This window comes from Astatotilapia calliptera, chromosome 8, assembly GCF_900246225.1.
Source record: "Astatotilapia calliptera chromosome 8, fAstCal1.2, whole genome shotgun sequence".
Taxonomy (NCBI): domain Eukaryota; kingdom Metazoa; phylum Chordata; class Actinopteri; order Cichliformes; family Cichlidae; genus Astatotilapia; species Astatotilapia calliptera.
In genome coordinates, this window is record NC_039309.1 from 14,576,315 (window position 1) to 14,600,808 (window position 24,494).

Consider the following 24,494-nt stretch of genomic DNA (forward strand, 5'->3'; position numbering starts at 1 on the left):
CCAGGCTCGCATGGTTACAACTAAATATGTTTCTAATATATAAAGTAAAACAGCCAGAGCTGCCTTACGTCTTTAGTTATGCTATAGTATTAACAATGCCTGAGAGACATCAGCTAGTTTGGCTCCCACTCAGCACATGCAGGAGTGTTTGGATCACCTTGGGCAAGGTCCTCTGTGTGTGTTCATCCTGTTGCCATGGTTCCTGCCTGAGAGTTTGACACAACATCTGCAGCTTATAGTGCCTCATTACCGATGAAATCACTGCAGTGGAAAGTCGGCTCATATGGGTGTCCTTAGTGGGCTCTGCTGCTCCAGGTCCTCTTTAGACCGCTTTCCTAAAGGTTAGCCGTGACAGTCAAGTAGAAAAACATCTGTGCAACAACATGCGTCGAACATAATTGAGCCAATGAAAACGACTTTTTTTTCCCTCTCTCTCTCTGATCTGATGATGTGAGCTATTTAGTGGGAGGTTGGTTAGCGTCTGTTTGACGTTAGCTTGTGTGGGAAAGGCAGTTTGCACCATGTTACAAACACATAAAAAAACTTCCAGGCTGCATAGAAGAAGAGTGAATATGTGAAAAAGAGGCTTTATAGGGCATTTGGGAAGTGTTATCCCAGCCTTCCCTGAGAATTGGCTCCAAGTGCGCCAAAATAATTAGATACTTGAATACCTGGGCACTGGCTGTTTGAATTCATGTGAGTATATGGATGCCATGAATAAATCAGCAGACTTGTATGTCCGTGTGCTTCAACCGATGTGGTTTTTATTAATGTATGATGAGATAATGCTGTGACGGAGGCCAGCCTGATGGCTCTCCGAGCGTGCGTCCACTGGCTTTGTTATTGCATATTTGTGCTCCAGCAGCAGCAGCAGGCTACACCCAGCTCCAGGCATTAATAACAGGGACTCTTCCTATTCAAACGCAGTCTCCAGACCATCACAGAGCTGTTGTGTTTTAGCAGAGGGCTGAAGAGTGGACACAGATAAACCTCATCTTACTTGAATTTTAAGCAGAATTTCCAAATGTCTTTAAAAAAACATAGTAGAAGAAAGAAAAACATCTGAGTGTCATCTGTTTTTGCCTCGGTTGCTGTTTCCCCCCTTTTTCTGTGTATGGGACCCAGACTCATGCCAGAGAGTTGTGTTTTTTGGCAGGGAGGACGGGGTGACGTCGACAGGCGTGGTAATAACAATGAGAACACTATTAAGTCCAGACTACGCGGGATCTCGGAGAAAGAGAGAGAAGGGGAGAAAAAAATGTAGGGTGTGCCCTTAAAATATGACATTTATGTATTGAAACTCATACCTGAGGTGGTAAAAAACTTTCACTCGAACTGAAACAAATGCAACCACACTTTATGGCACTGGAGTTTCCTGTGAGTCGGGGAGTGCGCACAGAGAATCCGAGCAGTACAGTACATAGGAAATGACTCATAGGAGTGGAGCTGTTAGCGTGGGTGTGTGCGCGCTATTAAAACAAGGCGCAGACTCCTCCGTATGACTCACTCTGATGCTCGCTTTTCCATGCTGAAAACCAGCACGGACTGTTAATCAGATGAACTTTCGGGAATTGTGTGGCCGACAGCGAGCAGCTTTCCCTCCGCAGACATCATGGCTTTAAACACTCTTTGCGCGCTCTGCGGACTTATTATTGCGGCGGTGACCACTTTCCATGGTGTGAGCGCGCAGAAAAGTAAGTGAAATACGTTTTTTCCCCTCCCTCACCTTTTTTTTGGGAAAACAATCTTTACTAAAAGAAAGAAAGAGCAGGGGAATACCTCGTGTGCGTTAAATGTTCCCATTTTTTATTCTTATTCCTAAATTTTAATTCATAAGTGCTGGCGTGTTTTTGCGTGAACACTGGTCAGAGTCTGGTGGTTTGCTCTGCTTATAATGGAGTCAGATAGTGGGGTCTGCTTACAGAGCCGCTTCCTTTACCAGCTGCATTTCTCACCGGTTCCGCATTCCGATCGCCTTATTTCACCTCATCCATCCGAGCCTCTCGGTGAGAAGGACAAGCCACATGGAAATGCTCTACCGCCTGTGTCCATTTTGGACAAAGACACGTTTATAGGGCCTCGAAAAAAAACAAAACCCGAAAAAACAGAAAACCCAGCTTTTTAACTTTGTTTCCACAGCGCTCTGAAGTTTTAAGTCTTAATCCCACCGGAGAACACCAGGCGCAGAGTGCACCAAGAACATAAAACTCTGAATAATTAAATGGGTTAGGGCCATTTCCTCAGGCATTAAAGTGCCAAATGCGTTTCCAAAGAACTAACAGCAAACCCTGTGCTTTAATCTTGATTCTATCTGTGGGAAATCTTCTCTACATCTGGACATCAGCTGTTGATCCACCCACCCCTTCCAGTTCATGACAAAATACAACACCCCCACACCCAAAACACCCTTTGTCAGACTAGGTGTTGAGAGTTGCCAAGGTCTCTTAGTCAAAAAACAAAACAAACAAAAAACCTAACATTTTGGTTTTTCTCTCCCACTCCACACTGATTTGAAAAACTTAACCACAAGAAACACCTGTGGTATTAAAGAGATGTAGAGATGAATGATTCAGCTCCTTAACCTTTTAGCTTAATGCTTGAAATGTTATCAGTCCCATCAAGTTTCGGGTTGCAGAGGTCACCCAGCAGTCAGGCTTCAGTTCCTTCCAGTTACCTTTTGAACTCTTGTGCTGAAGTCCAGCTGCATGATGTAGTGCTGAAATCATGAGGAGAAATGCTTTACAAGGACTGTGACACATTTTTTTACTGTGACCAGAGCTATAAAATGAGTCAGTCAAACCCTGGAGGGAGACTGGCTGTGGAGGACGGAGAGTCTCTGAGGGCCTGAGCATGTGGCTGTAATATAACCAGAGAGTCAAAGTCAAAGGAGGTCAAAATGTTTCAAACATGAGTGTGTGAGCAGGTGGCTTTTGACTACAGATGGTCTAACAATGACCTGTACTCAAAAACCATACAGCGGCATACTCATGCAGGTCTCAGAGTTAACTCTGGATTTCTTCAAGCTGTGACTGATGAGACAAATGAAGTGAATGTAAAATGTTTCCCAAGTAAGGTTCAGTTTGGACTGGTGGATTTGGCCCAGTGCTCTCCACATCCCGCAACACAGAAACATTTGTCTTCTTTAATATTTAGCTTTCATTAATCAGCAGCATAGATGTGACAGCTTTTTAGCCCAGAGTTCCTCCTTCATTCTCATTTGGTAGCTTCTTATACTTTCTGTAACCTTCATTCTTTCTAATGGCCAGTAGGGGGCAACTCGTGTGGTCAGAAAAACAGTAAAAATGACCATACCTCTTACTTTCTTTAATACCTCAACACCATGTTTCTGATGTGTTCATTGTCCGATTTGCTAGTTTCAACTTATGTGTAATACAACCTGATGTTCATTTTGTAAACTATGGTTGCCATTAAAAATAAAACCGACACCAAAGCCGTGGATGCGTCACTGTGCGGCTCGCTTATGAATTTAAGCTGCTATGGTCTGAATATTCATATGATGGCATCTTTATTTAAAAAAAAATTAAGATGTTGAGTCTGAAATACTAAATTTGAGACTTCAAGAGATAAATCCCCATCAGTGATGTCGCAGTGGCTGTGGCCATCTTTTATCTACAGGCTATGGTCAGGGCCCCTTGCATTTTACCCCTTAAGCACAGATTTTCAATGTGCAAGCTCTGATAGCCTTCAACAGATGTCCCTCTGTCTTTTGTCCTGTCTCCATGATGGAGACGGCTGCCTCTCCCTGAGCCTGGTTCTGCTGGAAGTTTATTCCTGTTAAAAGGGAGTTTTTCCTTCCCACTGTTGCTAAGTGTTTGCTTATACAGGCTTCTGTATTAATGTTTATTGTTACTTTACAACATAAAGCAGCTTGAGGCAACTGTTGCTGTGATTTGCAGCTATATAAATAAAGTTGAACTGAACTGAATTAACTCATCATCTGAAAACAGATGTCCAGAGACTGAACCCGAATGTTCCCTGCTGGTGTCGTCATTGTTGAGTGATTCGTCACCATAGCTAGTTTGTCTTCCAACCTGTGGTTAGAATTGTGAAACAATGTATTTTAACTGAAACCATGACCTTTTCATAAGCCTAACAAAGTAGGTTTGATGCGTAAACCCAACCACACGGCAACTGACAAAAGTAAAAAAACAACAACACCCATCAAAAAATAGCATTCCCAGAATGGAGGGCAAGATCTGTCTCCTGGGTGGAAGTCCTCCAGCCGGCTTCAGCCTCTTCATGCAGACTTTTTTTTTGTTTTGTTTTCAATATCTTTTCAGCCAAGAAGGTGCTGCTCTGGAGCACTACCCCTGAATGTTGGAAAAAATGTTGAAACCAAGCATCAGTAATGTGACGAGTTCTTAGGTAGCAAGCTCTGGTTTGACCTGAAGTGCATCCTAAATACTAAGAATATTTTAATGTCACGCTTCCAGTTTGCTATGACGACTTCTGGTAAAATATTTATGAAGAAAAAAGAAAAAAAAAACACACACCTCTGAGGCAAAGCCGAGATAAGCCTAATAATGTCACGGTGACATTATTAGGGCTGAACCATAGATACTACGCTTTTGTTTCAAAGCCTATTAATTACTCCTCCTCAACTAGAGTGAATTATCACTTCAAGAGTCTTTATTATGTAAACTGTTTGATGCTCGTTAAATTGACACATTATTAAATGTGGGATCTATTTTACTTCATTTGCTGCAACTTTGTTTCACACTTTGCTGATAATACTTTTATGTTACTTTTTAAGTCAGGCTTTTGAACCACAGAGTAGGTCTTGTGATCAGGAGTAAAGGATTTGAATACTTCAGCCATAGCACAGTACTAAAGAGATTTACTTCATATTGGTATTCATCACTTCTTTGTTTCGTTTTTCTCCAAGCCTGCCTGATCTGTTGTAGTTTCTACTTTCCCCTTTGTCTGCTCCAGCACTGATGAGGCGGTGCATCGTCTCCTGAGCTCGGTGTAGCAATATATTTGTTACATGTTACTGCCGCAGTTTCCTATGCCTTCATTTCCCTACTTTGATATGCGTCAGGTTCACCTCTGTGAGTTTTGCTATTGCTGTCAGCGGTGGTTAAAGCCAGCAGTTATGAAATGTTACCACAAATCATGACTCGGGTAGTTTCTTGTTAAAATTGTTGAGCATAAAATATGTTTTTTTTTAATTCTATGCAAATGCGTGTCTTACACATTTGATGAGGAATGATTATCATCATTTATCAAGTGTCTCTGGGTGGTTTCCTTGTTGTTATCTGTAATGCTGTCATGTCTGGTATTGTTTGACCTCATTAGGTTGACTTTGTGTTGTAATATTGTTTTTGCAGAGATCGTACTTCATGCATGTCTTCAGGGCATTAGTGCATATGTGTTTCTTAACCAAATGCAGGATGTTAAAGCTGGAGAGAAAACCGCACACTTTTAAAACAATAAAACGGCCTCTGCTCTCAGCCTGTCTCACATCTTTAGCCTTGTCCTTTCCTTATCATCTAGGAAGTGCATGGCTTTAATTGTCCGCCTGGCTGGCTGCCAGGAAAAAGAAACGAAGCTGTCCATCGTGGCTGCGGAGGTAGACGTTTTCTGTCTCGCTAAACCAAACTGCCACTTCTTTTTCTCACAGATGCAAATTTATTCTCTGGAAGTCTCACATAAACGCGCATAAGACAATTCGACGGAAGCACTCTGTGAAAGCACATCCTGCTCTTCACACACATGGCCCGAATGTTCACGCACGCCAAACCGACTACTTGTCTGTCGTGCAGATGAGATGCACCGACAGATTCTCCACAAAGGAATTTCCCAGTTTCACTTTATGAGAAGAGAAATCATTTGATGTCCTGTTCAGGTCACGTTTTTACTGTAATAAGTGGATGGAAACCGAATTTCTCCTTCAAACCACCTGATTATGGTTTATTTGGTTACCTTCTAGGATTACAGTGTAAGGTTTGAGATAATGACCGGAAATGAAATGTCACGACTAACCTGCTTCTCTGTGTGTGCAGGTCCGTGTCGGAGCTCGGAGTTTTGGAGCTCAGACTATGATGGTTGCTTGCCCTGTGAATCATGCAAGCAGTACCCGAAAACCCCGTCCTGCAACACATGTGAGCCACTGAGTCGCATCTGTTAAAACATCTGTTAAAACTTGCTTGTCGAGTGTTAGAGCTACCATGAAAAATTATTTGCCCCCTTCCTGATTTCTGGTCACACTTACATGTTTCAGATCATCAAACACATTCTAATATTGGACAAAGATGAGCTGAGAAAATACAAAATGAAGTATTTTGGTGAAGGTTTCATTTATTAAAGGGGAAAAAGCTATCGCAACCAACCTGCCCCTGTGTGAAAAACTAACTGCCCTGTCTTGTTAAATCAATAATTAACTGTGATTAAACAATTTTTTGGAAGGTTCTGCTCCATTTCATGAGCCAGACACAGACCTGATTACTGCCAGACCTGCTGAATCAAGAAGTTACTTAAACAGAACCTTTCTGACAAAGTGAAGCAGGCTAAAAGATCTCAAAAAGTAACACATCCTGCAGGATCTGAAGAAACAGCTCAGAAACAAAGTCTCCGACATCTATCAGACTGAAAGAGTTACAAAGACTTTTCTAAGGCTTTGGGACTCCAGTGCACCACAGTGAGAGCCATTATTATCTACAAATGGAGAAAACATGGAACCTACCAAAATTACCCCAAGAGCACATCAATGACTCACCCAGGAGACCCCAGAACAACATCTAAAGAACTGCAGGGCTCACTTGCCTCAGTTAAGGTCAGAGTTCACGATTCAACAATAAGAAAGAGACTGCACATCTTGATGATCCTCAAGCCGTTTGAAAAATAATCTGTGGAACTGACGACACAAAAGCTGAAGGTTTGAGTCCCGTTACAGCTGGTGTAAAACATCATACCAACAGTCAAACATGGTGATGGTTATATGGTGGTCTGGGGCTGCTTTGCTGCTTTAGGACAACCTGCTGTAATTGATGGAACCATGAATTCTGCTCTGTGCCAGAAAATCCAGAAGGAGGATGTGCAGCCATCAGCCTACACCCTGAAGCTCAAGCACACTCAAGCTCAAGTCCACCTCTGAATGACCCGGAGACAGCAACATTTTGGAGTGGCCTCATCAAAGTCAGGACTTAAATTAGATCGACATGCTTTGGCATGACCTTAATCAGGCTGTTGGTAATGGACAACTCTCCAGTGTGAATTAAAATGATTCCACAAAGTGGGCCAAAATTCCTTCACAGCGATGAGAAGACTCATTGCCAGATAAGGTGGCAGGACCAGTTATTAGGTTTAGGAGGTCAATACCTTTTCACACGGAGCCATGTAGGTTTGGAGAGGTTTCCCCTTAATAAGTGAAATTATTATTAAAAACTAGTTTGCACTTACCCAAAGAATGCCCTCTTCTTCAGCCTGTTAGTAAAGCAATCTGTCGTAGAAAAGATGTGAACCAAATTTTCAGTTTCTTGTCATTTATATTGGTGAGTTTTGACATTAATTGCCAATAAAAAAAACCAAATGGCTTCTTTTAGCTGTGTTTAACACAAAAGTGTTGGTGTTAAAGTGGAATTCTAATGGTGTTTTTTTTTTTTTTAAATAGGCAAATCAGTGGATGAGACACCTGACGTGTGGAAACTGGCAGCAATCACCAGCTTCTCAGTACTGGCTGTGGTGCTGGTCAGCGCTGCACTGATCATCGGGGTCATGGTGCATCGACGCAAGTCGCACAAACGGCCTTTACGTGGTAAGACGCAGGAGAAAGGTGTTTCCTTTGATGCATTATTTTAGTGTAAAATGAAGGGAAATGAAGTTCACTGCTTACAGTTGTTTTCCCGCTGTGTGGGAAAACAACTGTATTTTGATCCTGGAGAAATCTGAAAAACTGGAGGATGCTTAGGGAAGGCCAATAGTCTGCTGTGCATTATCTTGTAATTATGAATTAAACGTAGTTTCGTAGTTTCCGTCAGCTACTGAGTATCAGTGGTAAGAGCAGCATTTGCGCATGCAATTATGATTTCTTGGACGGGATTAGGTAATCCTCTTAAAAATTGTTTGGCGTCTCTGGTGTAAAGCAGTTCTTGGTAAACGCGAGAACAGTGTGTGCTGCTCCTGTTTTGTTTTTTTGTTTTTTGGTGTGAAGACTCTGCAGCTGAGTCACAAAAGGCTCAGGATGTATTTTATTGTATTCAGATTCACCGGGGCCTTTCTAACAGCAGGAAAAGGATAACTAAATTCTTGATGCCCTTTGTGTTGTCACAGCTGTTTTGGAGGAGCGTCAAAAACATTGTTTTAAAATGCTCATTCATTTTTTTTAATCTTCACTTATTACAGAACCTATCGAAGAAACTGCGGGGCCACTTTATCAAGCTTAAACCACTCAGTAAGTATCACATGACTCTCTCGCTGTGTGGTGCAGCCAATCATAAGAAAGGTAGAAAGAGGCACAAGTGTTATTTCAGACGGCGTACACAAAGAACTGCGACTCCTTCAATGCTAATGTGAAAAATAAAAATCACAGAGTGGGAAACCATAATAATGGGTCCACTTTTGAAAATGTGACTGTAAAGCGAGGTGGACTAAACTGCTGTCACTGCCCCCACAGCCTCATCGTCCTCTGAAAACTGATGTAACAGAACCAAGGAGCCACTGGTTACTAGCCGGGAGGAGGAAACCTCTGAACGACGAACCGTGTACTCTGACTGCAGGGTATACCTCGACCAGAAATGGACCCTTTTTATTTTTTTTTATTTATTAGACTGGTTGGTGAAGAGATAAGCTCAGTTCTCATGCTTGGTGTAGGTCCAGTGGTTAAGACGGGACTTGCCATGAGCAAATCTCACACCTCTGTAGGTATATTAACAGCATTATACTAGTGGTATCATCTTTTAGAACTTGTGTGCCTTCATATTCCACTCCGTTGAGATTTTGATCTGGATCATTGGGGGGGGGGTTAGGCAGGTTTGACTGAGAATTAACCGTAAAACTAGAGTCTGTACGCCTGCATTGCGTTGTGCTGTTTTCAGCAGGACTCCAGTGAATGTAACACAGCTACATCCGCCAGCTGGGCCACAGTTTGATCCCCCCTGCCGTTCAGCGGGGTAACACAGGGCCTCTCTGCTGGTCATTTACCACAACAGCCTCTGAAAGATAGATCACATGTGAGTAACACATACTGTTTGGCACATTAAGGCCATATGAATGTAGCTACCTTTTTAAAAATCTTTTTAGGTGAATTGTACTCCAACCTTTGTTCCTGCCAGTACCTGTTCTTGTAGTTGCCTGACGCAGTGAGAACGCTGTTGAGTAAAGGAGCAAACTGTACTCATGCACTGTTACTGGGTCTCCTGAGACCAACACAGACCATTTATTGCAGGTCTCTAAAATATTGTCTTGTCTGGTTTTTTTCCTTTTATTTCATTTAGAGTTTAGATGTCATTTTAGCCTAAAACAAACCCTGAATTCACATGACTGTTGCAGCAGCGCTTTGTAACCCAGGATGCTTGAAACACTAGACGTACAGCCCCAAACTGCTAACATGTGAGAATGTTGTGAGGAATGTACTGCAGAGAGGAAAACTAACTACACCTACAGTGTTTTAAACAGAGCTTCAGCAATCACAGCGCTTTTCAGATCTGCAGCAAGGCAAAAAAGAAAAAAGAAAGGATGGTTGCAACTGCAGTGGTCTGTAATTTTGTTGCCGCTGAAGCCAACACGAACCACAGCGGACAGGGTTGTTGTCTTCAGCTTTTTTTTTTAAAGTTTTTTTTCCTTGCGATAATTCGACACCGACAATGTTTCAGGTCACGGATCTGTCTGCTTGTGGGTGAACCCTCTGGCAACAAAATTGGGGAACCATTTATATTGTCTGTTTTATTGTTTATTTCTTTTCTTATTTTTTAAAAGAGGTCTATATTATTTATTTTAGTATGTTGAGCTGTTGTAATGCAACAAATGTGACAGACAAGCACAGTTTTAAAGAGACACCAGTGAAGATCTTTTCAAAACGTCCACCAGGCCAGCTATTACTGAACAATATCTTAACATTTTCTACTTGTTTCTCTTGCCTTCTAGTTCTTCTTGTATATAATGTAAATGCACTGGCTTTTACTTAATGCAATCTTTATAAACTGCTTTTTGTGTAGCAAATGTATTTTCACAATAAAACTGACAATTTCCATCACTGCTGCAAGTGTTTTTCTTTGAATTCAATTCAACTTTATTTATATAGCGCCAAATCACAACAATGGCCGCCTCAAGGAGCTTTATATCTCATGAACCCCTATGAGCAAGCACTTTGGCAACAGTGGGGAGGAAAAACTCCCTTTTAACAGGAAGAAACCTGGCAGAACCAGGCTCAGGGAGGGGCGGCCATCGGAAAAATACTTCAACCTTCAGCAGTGTAAAAACTTGGACAACAAACACATTTTTCCCCAAGTCTTTTAATTTATTTCACCTAAATTTAAATAATTTTCTCATTTTTTTCTAAACTAAGTTCTAACAAAGAAGTAAAAATCTACGCTTTAGAGTGACAAAATAGTTATATAAATATTAATTAAATACTAAGCAGATATATATTTTAACACTGAAATCCAATAAATGAGAACATGTGGTATATGTATTTTTATTACACAATAGCTAATCTAGCAGTTTTCTTCTGTTGAAGAAAATGCAAAAAAACAAAAGACCATTAAATAAATTTACAGAGATCCAATCATCATCTTCGTTCTAATATATACAGCGCACTGAAATTAAACACGAACCACAACAGCAGACTGTGATAGTGATCAATGACAGATCAGTGCGAAAGGTTAAGTGCCAAATGAGGTGAGACCGAGAATGCGGTGCAAAAACAAGTCAGTTTAACTCAAGTGTGCATGTATCGTTTGACATCTTACAGGCTACTGTGGCATACAAAAAATAAAAAAATAAAAAATTAAATCTGACAGTGAGGTCAGTTAAATTATTACGATTGTTACACAATGACTTTAAAAAATGTAACAACATGGCACAAGGCAAGCTGTGATATTAGAATCAGTATACTGAATCCGATCCCGCTCGACTCCATACAATGGTTAAGACAAATGAGACGCACTCGACTCGTGCACTGAAACAATACTTTCAGCATATTGCTTAAAACGTTACGACCCGCACACTAGCTGAGGTGATTCATCAAGCAGCCGACTTGTCGCTTGTCAACACGGCCCTCCTTAGGCTACAAGTGTCGTCTACACATGTGCAAATATAAATCTGAAAACCACAAACTGCAAACAGACGACCGCGGTGAGGAGGAAACTGTCTGCACAAACTAAAAGCCCTAAGTCTGATGCTTCATCCGTGCGATTACAGTGTATTCTCTACTGATAAGCTGTATGAGGCATTTAAGTAGCAGTCTGTCAGGAAGGCAGGGCATTCGAGGTATTTCATGCTTTTATGACCAGTGCCAAACAAAAAAGAAAAAAAAAAAAACGTTAGAAAAACAATTCCTGCGTGTCTACTTTTGATAGACGCCTAAAGTGTAAGAAAAAAACAAAACAAAACAACAAAAATAAAACAGGCACATTACACAACTTGACCAAAAATAATAAAAAAAATAAAATAATTGCACATCTTGCAACAATAACAGGTTTATGAACAGTAAATATGAAACCGGTTTTCACTATAAATAAAGCTCTGGTAAGTTTGTATTTTAATAATTGTGCTTAGTAGAAATGAGGCATTATGGCCGTGGACAGACAGGCGAAAAAAAGGAAAAATAAAATATCCCTGCAGCAGAGGGATCCAGTCTCATTCATATAAAGTGGTGGGCAATGTTTCTGGTATGTTTAGGTCTTCTTGTTCCTTTAGAGGTGACACGTTATACTGCCCCAAGAGGGGTGGGTGGGTGGGTGGGGGTCACTGAATGGTTTGATGAGGATAAAAATGATGGTGTCAGGGCTCTCACTTTAGGGCCTTGAGCAATCATGTTGGTTTCTCCTTTAATTTGTTGCCTGTTTCCATAAGCATGGGTGCAATGCTAGTGTTGACTGTTTTAATGAAAGTGTAACTAGAACTGAGGAGATCCAGGTCCAACGATACATTAAACAAATTTACAATTAAATTAAATTTACCATTAGAAAAAGAAAAAAACATTTAGAGTATAACGCTCAGAGAGAAATGAGGTTTGTTAACATCAAACTGCTACAATCAATGTACGTTTTAGGCACTGGCACTGAAATGTGACTGATGCTTTTCAAAGATGAAAGAAAAACAAAACAAAACACAACCCAAAAACAACTATGCTCAGTTTGAGAACAGATTTTCTAGAATGTATTACACATCAGGTACGTTCCTTTTAAAGGTTAACCCTGAGTGCTAACAATAACACACCATCCTTGGCTCGCTCGGTCCTGCCTATTCTGAAAATTAATGAGTAACCAATCGACTGATGAGAAATCCCTCAAAGGCTACATGAGTTTTAGAAGACAGCTTTTACAACATTCAGAAAGTTTTTCCTAATAAAATATGCGAATAAAAATGAGAATAAATTAATAAATACATCCATTTTAGCATACGATGTCACTCGACGTGAATGTCAATATTGAATATTATTAGCAGTACGACTATTTATTTCGTAATATGGTTTCAGTTAATCACTTTGACCTTTCAACACACCCAGAGGTATTTGACTTAAAATTAACCGGCCTGCCTGATATGAGGAAGGCGAGCAGTCCCTCAACACTGATGGCAGAGCTAACAAAAAGATTCAGAGTTATATACAGTTTGTATATTTAGTTTCCTAGGGAACTCACAGAGGCACTGAACACAATTATACATAGCGAGAGTTATAACAGTACTGTTGTACAAAAATGTGTCATCGGCTTTATGTTCTTACATGAACCTTCTCTGTTCACTTTGGTTGGCTGGTTCATCATTGAGGAATGATGAGTGAATACTAATCTTTTCATCACCTGCCCGGTTTTAAGGGATCCAGTGTATCCATGGGAAACATTCAGGCCTTATTAAAAGCTGACTAACAATCCCTCTGGAGATGTCCCATTGATGTCACCATCTGTTTTTTTTTTTTTTTTTTTTGGAGGTAAGACTGGAAGTCAGTGATGAAAAGTGCGTATCTTCAAAGGAGCATCTGTTAGAACCAAGGAGCACTTTCTGAAAAAAAATAAATACTGTTTTACAATTACTGATCGAGGGATAAATAACACAAGCATATGAGGACCATATGTCCTCTTCTTTTATATGCCATTTAGTACTTCTTTAAAGAAAAGACCCCACGTCAAGGTCCATAAATGCATTAGCGTCCATGTTAAATGAGGAGTCGAAGGTCTGGGTGTTCTGGTGCATCTTCTGATGGTGCCGCAGGTTGGACTTGCTGGAAAAGCTCTTGTCGCACAGCAGGCAGGCAAAAGGCTTCTCTTTGGTGTGTATCCTTCGGTGACATATGAGCTGAGTGGACACCCGGAACGCCTTCCCACACTCCAGGCACTGGTAGCGCTTGGGCTCTGTGTGAATCCGTCGGTGGTTCTTCAGGGCCATCAGGTTGGTGAACTCCTTCTGGCACACTGAGCAGAAGAAGGAGCCCGTCTTGTGGCTGTTCTTGTGGTTGAGGAGGGAGCCGGCGTGACGGTAAGTACGCCCACAGTGCTCGCAGACGTGGCTCTTCTCCTCTGTCGCAGAAGTGTTGTTGTTCTTCTCTGAATTAGGAATGCTTCCTGGAATATGGGACAAAGGTGGTGGAACTTCACTGTGCATCCCTCCCATTCCCATGGACTGACTGACTCCTGAGTCCCAGCAGAGGTTGTTATCTATAGCGTCATCCTGGTCTTGTTGGTAGTGGTCCTGAGCCACGTGGTGCATGTTATGGTGCTCCTGATAGCTGGCTGCGTCGGGAAAGCTCTGCTGGCACAAGCTGCAGACCACAACCTGGTCCTTTGAGTGCACCTCCATGTGGCTCTGTAGGTGGGTGACCAGACAGAAGGTCTTGCCACACTCGGGGCAGCATTGACGCCTCATCTGGGAGTGTATCTGCAGAGTGACGGGATCGGGAAATGTTTGGAGACACAAGGTGCAGTGGTGGAGGCTTTCGGAGTGTGTCTTTTTATGATTGAGAAGGGAGCCCGCATGGCGATAGGAGCGCCCACACAAGTCACACCTGTGGCAAGAAATAAATAAAATTAACAAACAACAACAGGACACTGCAACTCAAAATATGTTAACCAACAGTGAATGATTTATAAAACTATTTGTGACATTACAGTTAATGTTCGGTACATTGCAGAATCAAACTAGAATTACTGTCTCATAACCTCATACCCTTATTAACCAGACAAGTTATAGCCGAAGCCCACAGGCAGCAGTTTTTGTATTTTTCACACAAATCCTATGAAGCAAAGTGTTGCAAAAAAGCTCTCAGTGCTCAGCTTTTCCCCCCCTCTCCCACTGGTCTCACCGTACTTTCAGTCCAAAACTTGTCGAACATCACATAAATCAACTTTAACCTTGATGCACACTCAATCATCCAGGTAAGGAAATCCCCAAAAGTTGATTCTGTTCATTTGGACGTAGCATTTTCAGTGTGAGAAATCTTTAGTCAGTCATCAAAGTGGCTTCTTCAGTCTCAGCTGACTGCAGGTTTCCCCAACCTTTTTAAACAAGACATTTGCATAATGACTGAAATCACCCCCACAGATACAGCGGCCAGGGAAGCAGAAGAACATCATATCAAGAAGGCCCTGAGTAAATGTGGTAAGCCACATGGAGTATTCTCCAAGGCGATCCAGGAGAGATCAGCTGCTGCCTAAACAAACACCCTTAGTGATCCCTTATGTGTCAGGAGTATCTGAACAGCTTAGATGCATTTTCTCAAAACACCGCGTCTCTGTGGCTTTTAAACCCCAAAACGCGCTGCGCCAAAAACTGGTCCATCTCAAGGATCGGGTCCCCTGACACACACAGAATAATGTAGTGCATGCTGTTAAGTGTCAGGAGGGTTGCTGTGATCCATTCCTCATCAGGGAAACCAAACAACCTCTGACCTTGGATGGCACATCACAGAAGAGCTAACTCATCAGGCAAGCACTCTGCCATCTATTAACACCTATAGGCCAGTAGCCACTCTTTCAATGATGGGGATGTACACATCCTGGACAGGGAGGAACTCTGGTTTGAGCGAGGAGTCAAGGAGGCCATTTATGTGAAAAAGGAAAGACCATCTCTAAATCAAGGAGGCATAAGGGTACATCTTTCACCATTTCGCAACGCTGTGATTGCAGCCATTCCCCAACTCTGTGAATGATACTCACAGCCATAGGTCAAAGAGTGTTTGAGAGGAGTGTTGTGACAATAAGGTCACTGATGCTTTCAAAAAACAAACAAACAAACAAACAAACCAAAAAAAAGAGATTGTCCATTGACCTTTTGGATATGAACATTTATCATTTTAAACATTTTTGTATATTTCTGATCATAATTATTGAAAGAATTCTCTAGTTGTAGCTAAACAAGGTCACAATGACATCTGACCTCCAAATTATTACCACTTCATCCTCACATTCAAACTCAAATGATATCAGGTTAACAAGAATGGGATAGAAGGTTTTACAATTAAATTTATGCACAACTTTAAAACAAAATGCTTTAAACCATGGCTGCTGTTAGCACTCATACTTAAAAATGAAGCTGTCAGTACTCTCTAGCAAAATTTGTTGCAGTGATATTGTTTCTTATGCAAACACAAGTTGCTTAATATGCATGAAAAAAATCCCAGCTTTGTCTGCGTCAGTTTAGCAGGGGATAACGTATCAGTCTGGCCAAAGTCAGGCTTTATCAAAATGACACACACACACAAAAAAATAATCAACAAGTGAAAGAATTAGAAAACCACTCCAATAATAATTAATAGAAAAGACTTACATGAAACACTTGTCTCCTCTCTCTGACTGCTGGACTCCAGATCCTGCGTTCTCCTGACCTCTGCGGCAGCGATGCCTCTTCAAGCCAGACCTGCCCTGGAAGCTTTTCCCACATGAAGAGCAGCTAAAGTGATTCACCGCCCGATTGTGGACCCTCTGGTGATTGTGCAGAATGCTGGCGAGACGGAAGGCCTTTCCGCATGTCAGACACACGTATTTCTTCTTTTGCGTGTGGATGCGTGTGTGATTGCGCAAAGCCATGGGGTTAGTGAAGGGCTTAGAACAGAAGTTGCAACAGTAGTGCCCCGTCTTGTGGGTATTTTTGTGATTCAACAGTGAGCCTGCATGGCGATAGCTGCGATTACATATGTTGCACCTGAAAGGTCGCTCCTCTTTATTTGGAAACGTATTTAAATCTGCTTCCCTGCTACCCGAAGGTTGATCACAGGTGTGGGCTGCCAGCTGGTCTGCAGAGAAAAAGGCCTGTTTACATTCCTTACACTTAAAGGCTTTAGATTTTAGACCCCTTCTGACTCCAGACCTATCTTTTCTGAGGTCTCCACAGACATGAGCTAAAAGCTGCTTCCTTCCTCTAAAGCCCTTTCCACAGTTTTGGCAAGAGTGCCTTTTATATGCAAAGTGGGTGCGTAAGTGGTTCTTCATTGCTAGCTGGTTGGTGTAAGTGTTGTTGCAAACTGCGCAGGAATATTGACCCGTTTTATGAGAGTTTCTATGGTTAACCAAACTTCCTGCATGGCGATACGTGCGACCACACTGGTCACAGGCAAAAGGTCGTCGGTCACCTGCATCCTCCGATTTCACTGACATCTCCGACTTTGTCTGCGTTTCTCTTTCTTCAGTTGGCTCCTTGCAGCGCAGAGCAGAATTACAATCCTGATTGGCATCTGAAGCTAAGGGCTGCATTCCTCCATCTGACCTGGTCCCATTCATCTGCATAAGGGCCTGGATCTGGCTATTGAGTTCCTGGATTTTGGCTTGGTTCTCTTTGTGCCTTCTCAGGTGATTCAGTAGCTGCTTCTGAATTTTGAAAGCTTTCCCACACTCGTGACACGTATGCCTAAGGAAGGAGACAAGGGTTATAGTTAATTCTATGTTTGAAAAACTGGGCACAATCTCCACAACAAGTAAAGCCACAATGACAGAACACTTTGACTCCGTGACAGACAAAAACACAAATCCGACCCTATAAGCAAAGCTTTGTTTTTAATCCCTTCTTTCCAACAAGCACAGATCATCTATAAAATTAATTAATAGTATTAATAGTGTGCATTCATGCCAAACTAACCTCTTAATATCAAAATGGGATCTCTGATGATTTTTAAGGGCCAGCAGGTTGTAGAAGCGTTTCTGGCAGACGAGACATCTGAAGACACCCGTTTTGTGTGACTTTTTGTGGTTGAGGAGGGAGCCAGCGTGCCTGTATGACCGGCCACACTGATCACACTTGTATTGACGTTTCTCAGTATTGACCATGTCTTTGTCAGCACCCGTGTCTTGGTGCTGGGCAACCTTGTTTACTTTCACTTCCTCCTTGCTGTCCACTAACTCCTGTTTCCTCTCAGCTGTGCAGTTGTGGTTCTCAAGATGATGGTAGCTGGTGCAAAAGATGCCACAGCTTCCACAGATGATGTTTTGCGCTTCCTCCTTGCTTTCAGAAACATCATTATTAATGTGGAAAGGTTTAACATTATCTACCTGGTCCTGATTGTGCACAAGCTGATGAGCAATCAAGTCTTGCTGATTGGCAAAACTTTCCCCACATGTACTACAGATCATCATTTCTCCTAACTCCCCATCTTTCAAATCTTCATGAGAGGATGTGGAAGAAGGACCTGAGCTTGTAGGAGTGCCGTGGGATTGTGTGTGCCCTCGGAGATGGCTCCTGAGAGCCCTCATGGTTGTGTAGCTGTTGCCACATATGGAGCACTGATAAAGGTCACCATCATCTTCCTCATCTGTGTTAACATCTTCTTGGCCACTGTTCAGCCGTTCACTTCCAACATTTTCTTGGAAATTTTGTTCAAAGTGACTTTGGTTGTGGCTAGCATTCAGACCCTGGAACTCAACATTAATTCCTGGATTTCCAACTTCACAATGGCCATTACTGACCTGGAAGTTTAAACTGTTGTGATAGTCACCATTAGTAGTGTTATGTTGCTGATTCAGCAATGGGCAGCTGTGAGACTTAATCCCTGCAATATCTGCAAATGTCTCACCACAGTCTGCACACATGTGCCTCTGCATCAGGTGTTCATTGTGAGGTAGATGCACAGTCATATCCTGGGAGAAGTCCTGATTAAACTGCTCGTGGTACAGTGCTCCATTCCTGCCATCAATTCCATTCTCCTGATCCATACAAAGCACAGGATGAGCACTGTTCTCTTCTTCATCCTGGGAGGAGAAGCAGCCCTGCTGGTTATCCAAAGTCAGAGGCTCTGAGGAGAGCCAGTCTCCCTCAGCACTGAGATTAAGAGAAGACGGCTGAGCTTTGTGGAGGCGAAGATGACTTTTGAGGGCTGCCAGGTGAGGGTAATTCTTCCTGCAGATGGAACACTGGTAAATCCCAACCTGATGTGACCTTTTGTGGTTGATGAGGCTCCCAGAGTGCCGGTAGCTTTTACCGCAGATCTGACACTTGAAGGGACGCTCATCAGAATCTACAGTTGAAGTCTCTTCAATTTCAGGTGCATTGCAATTATTTTGTGTGGGCATCAGGGTAGGACTGAGAGTGTTTGTGTCCATGATTGGGGGATCTCCCTGAGTGCTATTGGACGATGGGGTTTGATTACTGGAGCAGTCAGAGTACATGTGAGCGTTACTTCTAATCTTCTCTTGTGTATCAAAGTCTCCATGACTATCCATTGATGACACCGGAGGAATATTGTTTATAGGAGAAGCATAAAAGTTGGACTCGGGTGAAGCAATACTGTTTTCATATGATACACTGTGGCTCTCTGACAATGGATCTTGAAGACCAAATGACAGAGATGAAGAGTTATGCATTTGGATGTGTTCCTGGAACTCCTCATTGTTTGGGAAAAGTACCTGACATAAATGACAAAAGTTTACTGGAGCATCTTGGCTCTGAGGTGAAAACTGGTCAAGAAGTGTGCCTGCGTATGACCCACCTGTCGAAGTGAGGTCAGTCCCGCCTCTCGCCTTGTGTGTTCGCTGATGGCTGTAAAGGGCAGCCATGTTACTGAACAGTTTGAAACATACTGTGCACTCAAATGTTCCCACTTGGTGAGTCTTTTTATGGTTGGTCAGGCTTCGATGGTGTATGTATGACTTGTCACATAAATCACACCTGAATGGTCGATTTACTGCATCCTCTGAGGTCTCCGATTGCACATTATAAACAATCTCAGCCTTGTCCTCAGATGGGCCATTTACTGTGGAAATCCCAACGCTGGCCAAGTGCTCACTAAGATGATGTGGGTGATCGTTTTCAAGTTCATGTCTGGTTTTATATGAGGAATATTCCGTGTCCACCTTCCGATATGACTGCTCTTTTGCTTGTCTGGCAAAATGAACCCTCTGATGTGTAGCCAGCTGCGTTGCCAGGCGAAAAGCTTTTCCACATTCCGCACAGGAATACTTTTTAAGGGAAGTGTGGCTCCGGAGATGACTCTTCAGGGCCGAGGCATTAGAGTTTTCTTTTCCACATATATTACACTGAAAAGAACCTACTTCGTGAGTCTTTTTGTGGTTAGTTAGGCTACCAGCATGCCTATAACCACGTCCACATTCATCACATTTAAACTTGCGTTCTTCATCTCGCTCCTGATGGCACTCCATATGTTCGACTAGACTGGGCATACTGGGACACACCATACCACACTGTTTGCAAGGAAAACCTGTTGTCCTGCCATGGTCTTGCAAAGCCATCACAAGATATGGACTGAATTAAGTGCGCCAGACACAAAATAGGGTGGAAATGCATTAGATGCCTTTCTTATCCATATAAAAAGAAGGCAGTTCTTTATAATATGATGCAAGGACTCTCTATGGGATATAGCCACAGAAATACGTCAAAAACAGGTCCCATCAGATCACTGAAGTGAGTTGAATTTGAAGAATCCAGAGAAATGGAGCTGTGGAGAACAGAAACAGTATTAGTTTTATAAAGCACGTCAAATTAGACACTTTAGGACGCCGCAGATAACTCATTACTATTAAACTCATACAAATGAAAAGTACAAACTTTTAGATAACTATATTACAGAGTTAATGTGTTACCACCAGTAGTCAACATGCATGAGGGAAGACGTAATAGCGGAGTGTAAACAGTCTGACAGGTTTTGCTATACCTCTGCACCAACAGGCTAACTGAACTAGCTATGTCAATACACCAGGAAAACAACGCCTGTCAATGCAAATGTACTGACACTGTAAATCCGCATCACTTTCCACATCGTGATCAAAAGCGGAGCGGATTATGCACGCTGTCGTTGAGTTTTTAGGAAGAGGAAGAAACTTAAATATGAATGGTTTCAAAATGCAGTGAGCTAACATTAGCGGAGTATGAGCTAGCATCATCTTGGCTAGCTAAACAAACATTGCACCTACTGCAGCAGAAAGCGTTTTTAAACGCGAAACTCCAAAGACCAGCGACTGCACGGAGTTTAATACCTGCGGGAGTAGTTATTCCAAGCGAGCCCCAAAGACCTATATTCACTCGCTTTTTTTAAAAAAAAAAATCACTTTTGTGTAAAGGGCAGCCCCCCTTTTTCCAATTGTCTTTTTTCTTCCATCCCCATTTCCACATTGCGCTTGTTGCTAGGAAACAGGAAATGTGCAACAGAGAAATAATTCCCTCTCAAAAGTAACTCTACTAGCTCAAGATGCAGCAGCTAATCGATAAACCGGTAAAAAAAATAATTATACATATATATATATAATACGTTGTTTTTAAGCAAATAAAAAGTAGGAGGTGAATGTTCATTTTTAGTTCATTCTCAAAATATCTTACATAATCCGCCCCAAAACATACTGGTTAGCTAAAATAGCTAGATTTGCATTTAAGTTGAGCAGTTGGGCAAGCATCTTTCCATTTTAACACACAATTGTCGAACTTTATTGGGACTGTAGTATCTTACTAGAGGGCTTATTGTACATTTATGATGTGTGTTATAAAATAAAATTTTATAATTAAACGTATTACACGCTTGGCTTTCCAAGAGCTGTCGTCATCATGGTCCTAGAGCCGTCCGCTCTCGCACAGCCAGTCAACGGCAGCCACCGTGTCTCACAGTAAACGAAGCCCTTTACCGAACGGCGATTAATGCCCTGATTCCGGTAAGATCGACTTTTGTTTTTCTAATACACGCAAGCAACTAACTTAGCTAAATACATGCTGTACATGTACAGTAATGATGATGATGGCACTGTGGAATGAATCGGTACAGCCGGTCCTAAAGCCAGCCATTTTGAGTTAGTGAAAATATCTAGCAAGCTAAAGCTAGCGGAGGGGTATACGTACATAACACGCCCGGGCTGCTCGTAGTACCATCACCCTAAGCTGCGATCTCTGGTGTTTTTCTCTGGTCGTGCACATGCCACTTGTTCATCTTCATGCACTATGATCTCTGACATTACCTCGCCAACTTCCTTTGGCATTAAAGCGGCTAGCTTATTGTCCCTGAGGTCCTAATGCCAGCCATTTTGTTATTAACTGCACACCCACATATTTCTTTTATTATCTGACTGATTATTTCTTATCCCTCAAAACCCACTTTCATTAAAGTTGTACTCTTCAAATCCATAAAAGTCATAGGACTTAACACCCTCATGTCTGTGGAAGAATTTTTATCCCAAGCTGCCAATGGTGTGTTTTTATTTTTTACATTGTTATTAAACGGTACATTTTTTTGCCATCATCTTTTTTTGTAGATGTAAAGATGGCCTCTGCTCAGCCTGCAAGTCCACCTCTTGCTGCGGAGTACACCCCTCCTGTGCAGGATGAAGAGGGCCAAGAGGAAGAGGTGGAGAGGGATCAGCCTGCAAAAAAACGTGGCAGAGGCAGGCCTCCGAAAGCCAAACCCCTTTTCAAATGCACTGCATGCACAGAGGCCTTTAAGAGTCTGTCAGCTCTGCAGAGCCACAAGCAGTCGGCACATGTGAAGGAACGGCAGCAGCACCCATGTCCCGAGTGTGCCAAAACATTCTCGAGCAAGGCTCAGCTCTCAAAGCACGAGCGCACTCACTCAGCCCAGCGCCCCTTCCAGTGTCCCAGCTGTCACAAAGCTTACAAGACGCCCACAGAGCTGCGTAACCACAGCCGCTCTCACACTGGGGAGAAACCTTTTGTATGCACAGAATGTGGCAAGGCCTTCATGCAGGCGATATGCCTCAGGATCCATATGACACAGCACAGTGGAGAGCGCCCGTACTCCTGCCGTCAGTGCTCTAAGAGCTACCCAACCCTGTCCAAGCTGAAGGTGCACATGCGCTCTCACACGGGAGAGAAGCCATACTTGTGTGCCGAGTGTGGGAAGAGCTTTGCTGACCCCTCAGTGTTCCGAAAGCACAGAAGGAACCACCAGGGCCATCGACCGTATGCTTGTGACGAATGCGGCAAAACATACACTGAGCTGAAGGACCTCAAAAACCACGAGCGTTCCCACACTGGGGAAAAACCCTACCTGTGTTCGGACTGCGGCAAGGCCTTCTCCCGCTCCTCCTCCCTGGCCTGCCATCAGCGCATCCACTCGCAGAATAAACCCTATAAGTGCGAGCAATGCACTAAAGGCTTCACCCAGCTTTCTTCCTATCAGTCCCATCTCCGCACTCACTCTGGTGAGAAGCCGTTCCTCTGCCCACAGTGCGGCAAGATGTTTTCAGACCCCTCCAGCTTCCGTCGGCACCAGCGAGCCCACATGGGATTCAAGCCCTACCCCTGCGATAAATGCTCCAAGAGGTTCCGGCAGCCGGCCGACCTGGCCGTACACGAGCGCGTTCACTCTGGAGAGCGCCCGTACAAATGCCAGAGCTGCGACAAGGCCTTCGTAGCTTCCTGGGATCTGCGGCGCCACATGCTCGTCCACACAGGTCTGAAGCCATTTATGTGCACAGAGTGCGACAAGTCATTTGCTGAGCGCTCCAGCCTCAACAAGCACCGGCGTGTGCACTCTGGAGAGAGGCCTTTCAAATGCGAGGAGTGTTTGAAGTCATTTGTGGTGTCCTCAAGCCTGCGCAAACACGAAAGAACTCACCTCGCTGAGCAGTCTGAGCAACAGCAGCAGCAGCAGGAGACAGAGGCTGGGTCACCCTCAGGCTTCACTGCCCACACAACTCTCCCTCAGTTCTCTTGTACTCACTGTGATGCTACATTTGGTACCTGGGAAGAAGTTCAGACCCATGAAAACCTTCACCCCATTGACTCTACCCAGTCCGTTGCCAAAATCGTGTCGCTGGGCTCGCACATCTGTAAAACCTGCCACGAGGAGTTTGCACAGCTTGCAGACTTGCAGGAGCACGAAAAGCAGCATCCCAAGCCGAGGCCGCACGTCTGCGACAGCTGCGGCAAGGGTTTCCTCAACAAATCGGGACTGCGCAAGCACCAGAAGATCCACTCCAACAGCAAACCCCACAGCTGTCCCCACTGCGGCAAAGCCTTCCTGTTCGCTGCGTACCTTCGCAAGCACTTACGGACTCACGCGGACGCCGCACCGGTTGCCACGCAGCTCGCCGACATAAACATCATTCACACAGACCCCCTGCCTTCTCCTCCGACCCCCAGTGAGGTTTCTCCCTCGTCGGTCGAGCCCGGCACCATGTCACTGACTGTCCCGACCGTGACTGTCCCCGTCACCGCTTTCCAGTCTCTTCGAGAGTACTTAGTCAAAGAAGAGGGGATTTAAGCTTCTCTGTCATTTTAATTCCACACATATTTACCCCGTGGCCTTAAAGCTGTTTTTTAGATGGGTCTGACTTTTCAAAATAACTTCCTTAAGAAACATCAAAAACGCATTATCCTTATGTAAACGGTCGACATTTGGTCTTTGTTTTGTATTGCTGCAGTATTTTTAAAAACAGTTATGTGTATTATATGTTAATGTATTAAAATATACAGTATACTGTACTATAAGTACCTTACTATAAAATTGTCGTATCTGTTGTAATCTCGTCATAAAAATCCACCATAAAGAAAACAAACGAAACCAACAATTAAATCCTTGGCTTTATGGCCGACATGTTTTTATAAAACATTTTTAAATGTTTTTTTGAATCTCTTTTGTCTGAACAATTTGTAACTGCTTCACTGTGTCGCTAAAACAACTTGTCAAGCTGCAAAAGGTCGCTGGCATTCAGAAATGCCAAGAGGAATCACATTTTTATGCCAATAAAAACGTGTGTGCAACAATCAGTAATAATCGGAGATTCACTGTGTTGTGGTCCTGTTTTTTGGGGGGGGGGGTTTGTGAGTCCGTGTAGTGTTTCTGTTACTGTTGAGGATGAAGATGTACAGAAAAAACTGAGACCGTGTCAGCAGATCGTTTGGTGAGAAACTAACACATATATTGATGAGCGTGA

At 43.0% G+C, this 24,494-nt stretch overlaps 3 protein-coding genes across 7 annotated transcripts; 2 read left to right on the plus strand and 1 right to left on the minus strand.

Annotated features, from left to right (window-relative positions):
• Positions 1–794: 794 nt before the first annotated feature.
• si:rp71-1c10.7 (tumor necrosis factor receptor superfamily member 12A) lies at positions 795–10,210 on the plus strand. The gene is made up of 5 exons (XM_026178838.1): positions 795–1,694; positions 6,027–6,125; positions 7,634–7,777; positions 8,365–8,413; positions 8,636–10,210. The coding sequence occupies exons 1-4, from the start codon at positions 1,613–1,615 to the stop codon at positions 8,403–8,405; spliced, it is 366 nt and encodes a 121-aa protein (XP_026034623.1). The 5' UTR covers positions 795–1,612; the 3' UTR covers positions 8,406–8,413; positions 8,636–10,210.
• A 430-nt stretch (positions 10,211–10,640) lies between these two features.
• Positions 10,641–21,798, minus strand: znf646 (zinc finger protein 646). Of its 4 annotated transcripts, none has more exons than XM_026178840.1 (4): positions 21,442–21,798; positions 17,245–20,053; positions 15,940–17,016; positions 10,641–14,179 (listed from the first exon to the last, which is right to left on the minus strand). In XM_026178840.1, exons 2-4 carry the CDS (start codon positions 19,845–19,847, stop codon positions 13,285–13,287), a joined length of 4,575 nt encoding a protein of 1,524 aa, XP_026034625.1. In that variant the 5' UTR covers positions 19,848–20,053; positions 21,442–21,798; the 3' UTR covers positions 10,641–13,284. The 4 variants fall into 4 exon arrangements, with proteins under 4 accessions (XP_026034625.1, XP_026034628.1, XP_026034624.1 ...); XM_026178843.1 differs by lacking the exon at positions 21,442–21,798 and adding an exon at positions 21,124–21,179; XM_026178839.1 differs by lacking the exon at positions 21,442–21,798 and adding an exon at positions 20,592–20,735.
• Positions 20,765–24,339, plus strand: znf668 (zinc finger protein 668). Of its 2 annotated transcripts, none has more exons than XM_026178846.1 (2): positions 20,765–20,827; positions 21,852–24,339. In XM_026178846.1, exon 2 carries the CDS (start codon positions 21,860–21,862, stop codon positions 23,819–23,821), a length of 1,962 nt encoding a protein of 653 aa, XP_026034631.1. In that variant the 5' UTR covers positions 20,765–20,827; positions 21,852–21,859; the 3' UTR covers positions 23,822–24,339. The 2 variants fall into 2 exon arrangements, with proteins under 2 accessions (XP_026034631.1, XP_026034630.1); XM_026178845.1 differs by lacking the exon at positions 20,765–20,827 and adding an exon at positions 21,194–21,257.
• The last annotated feature ends 155 nt before the right edge of the window (positions 24,340–24,494 follow it).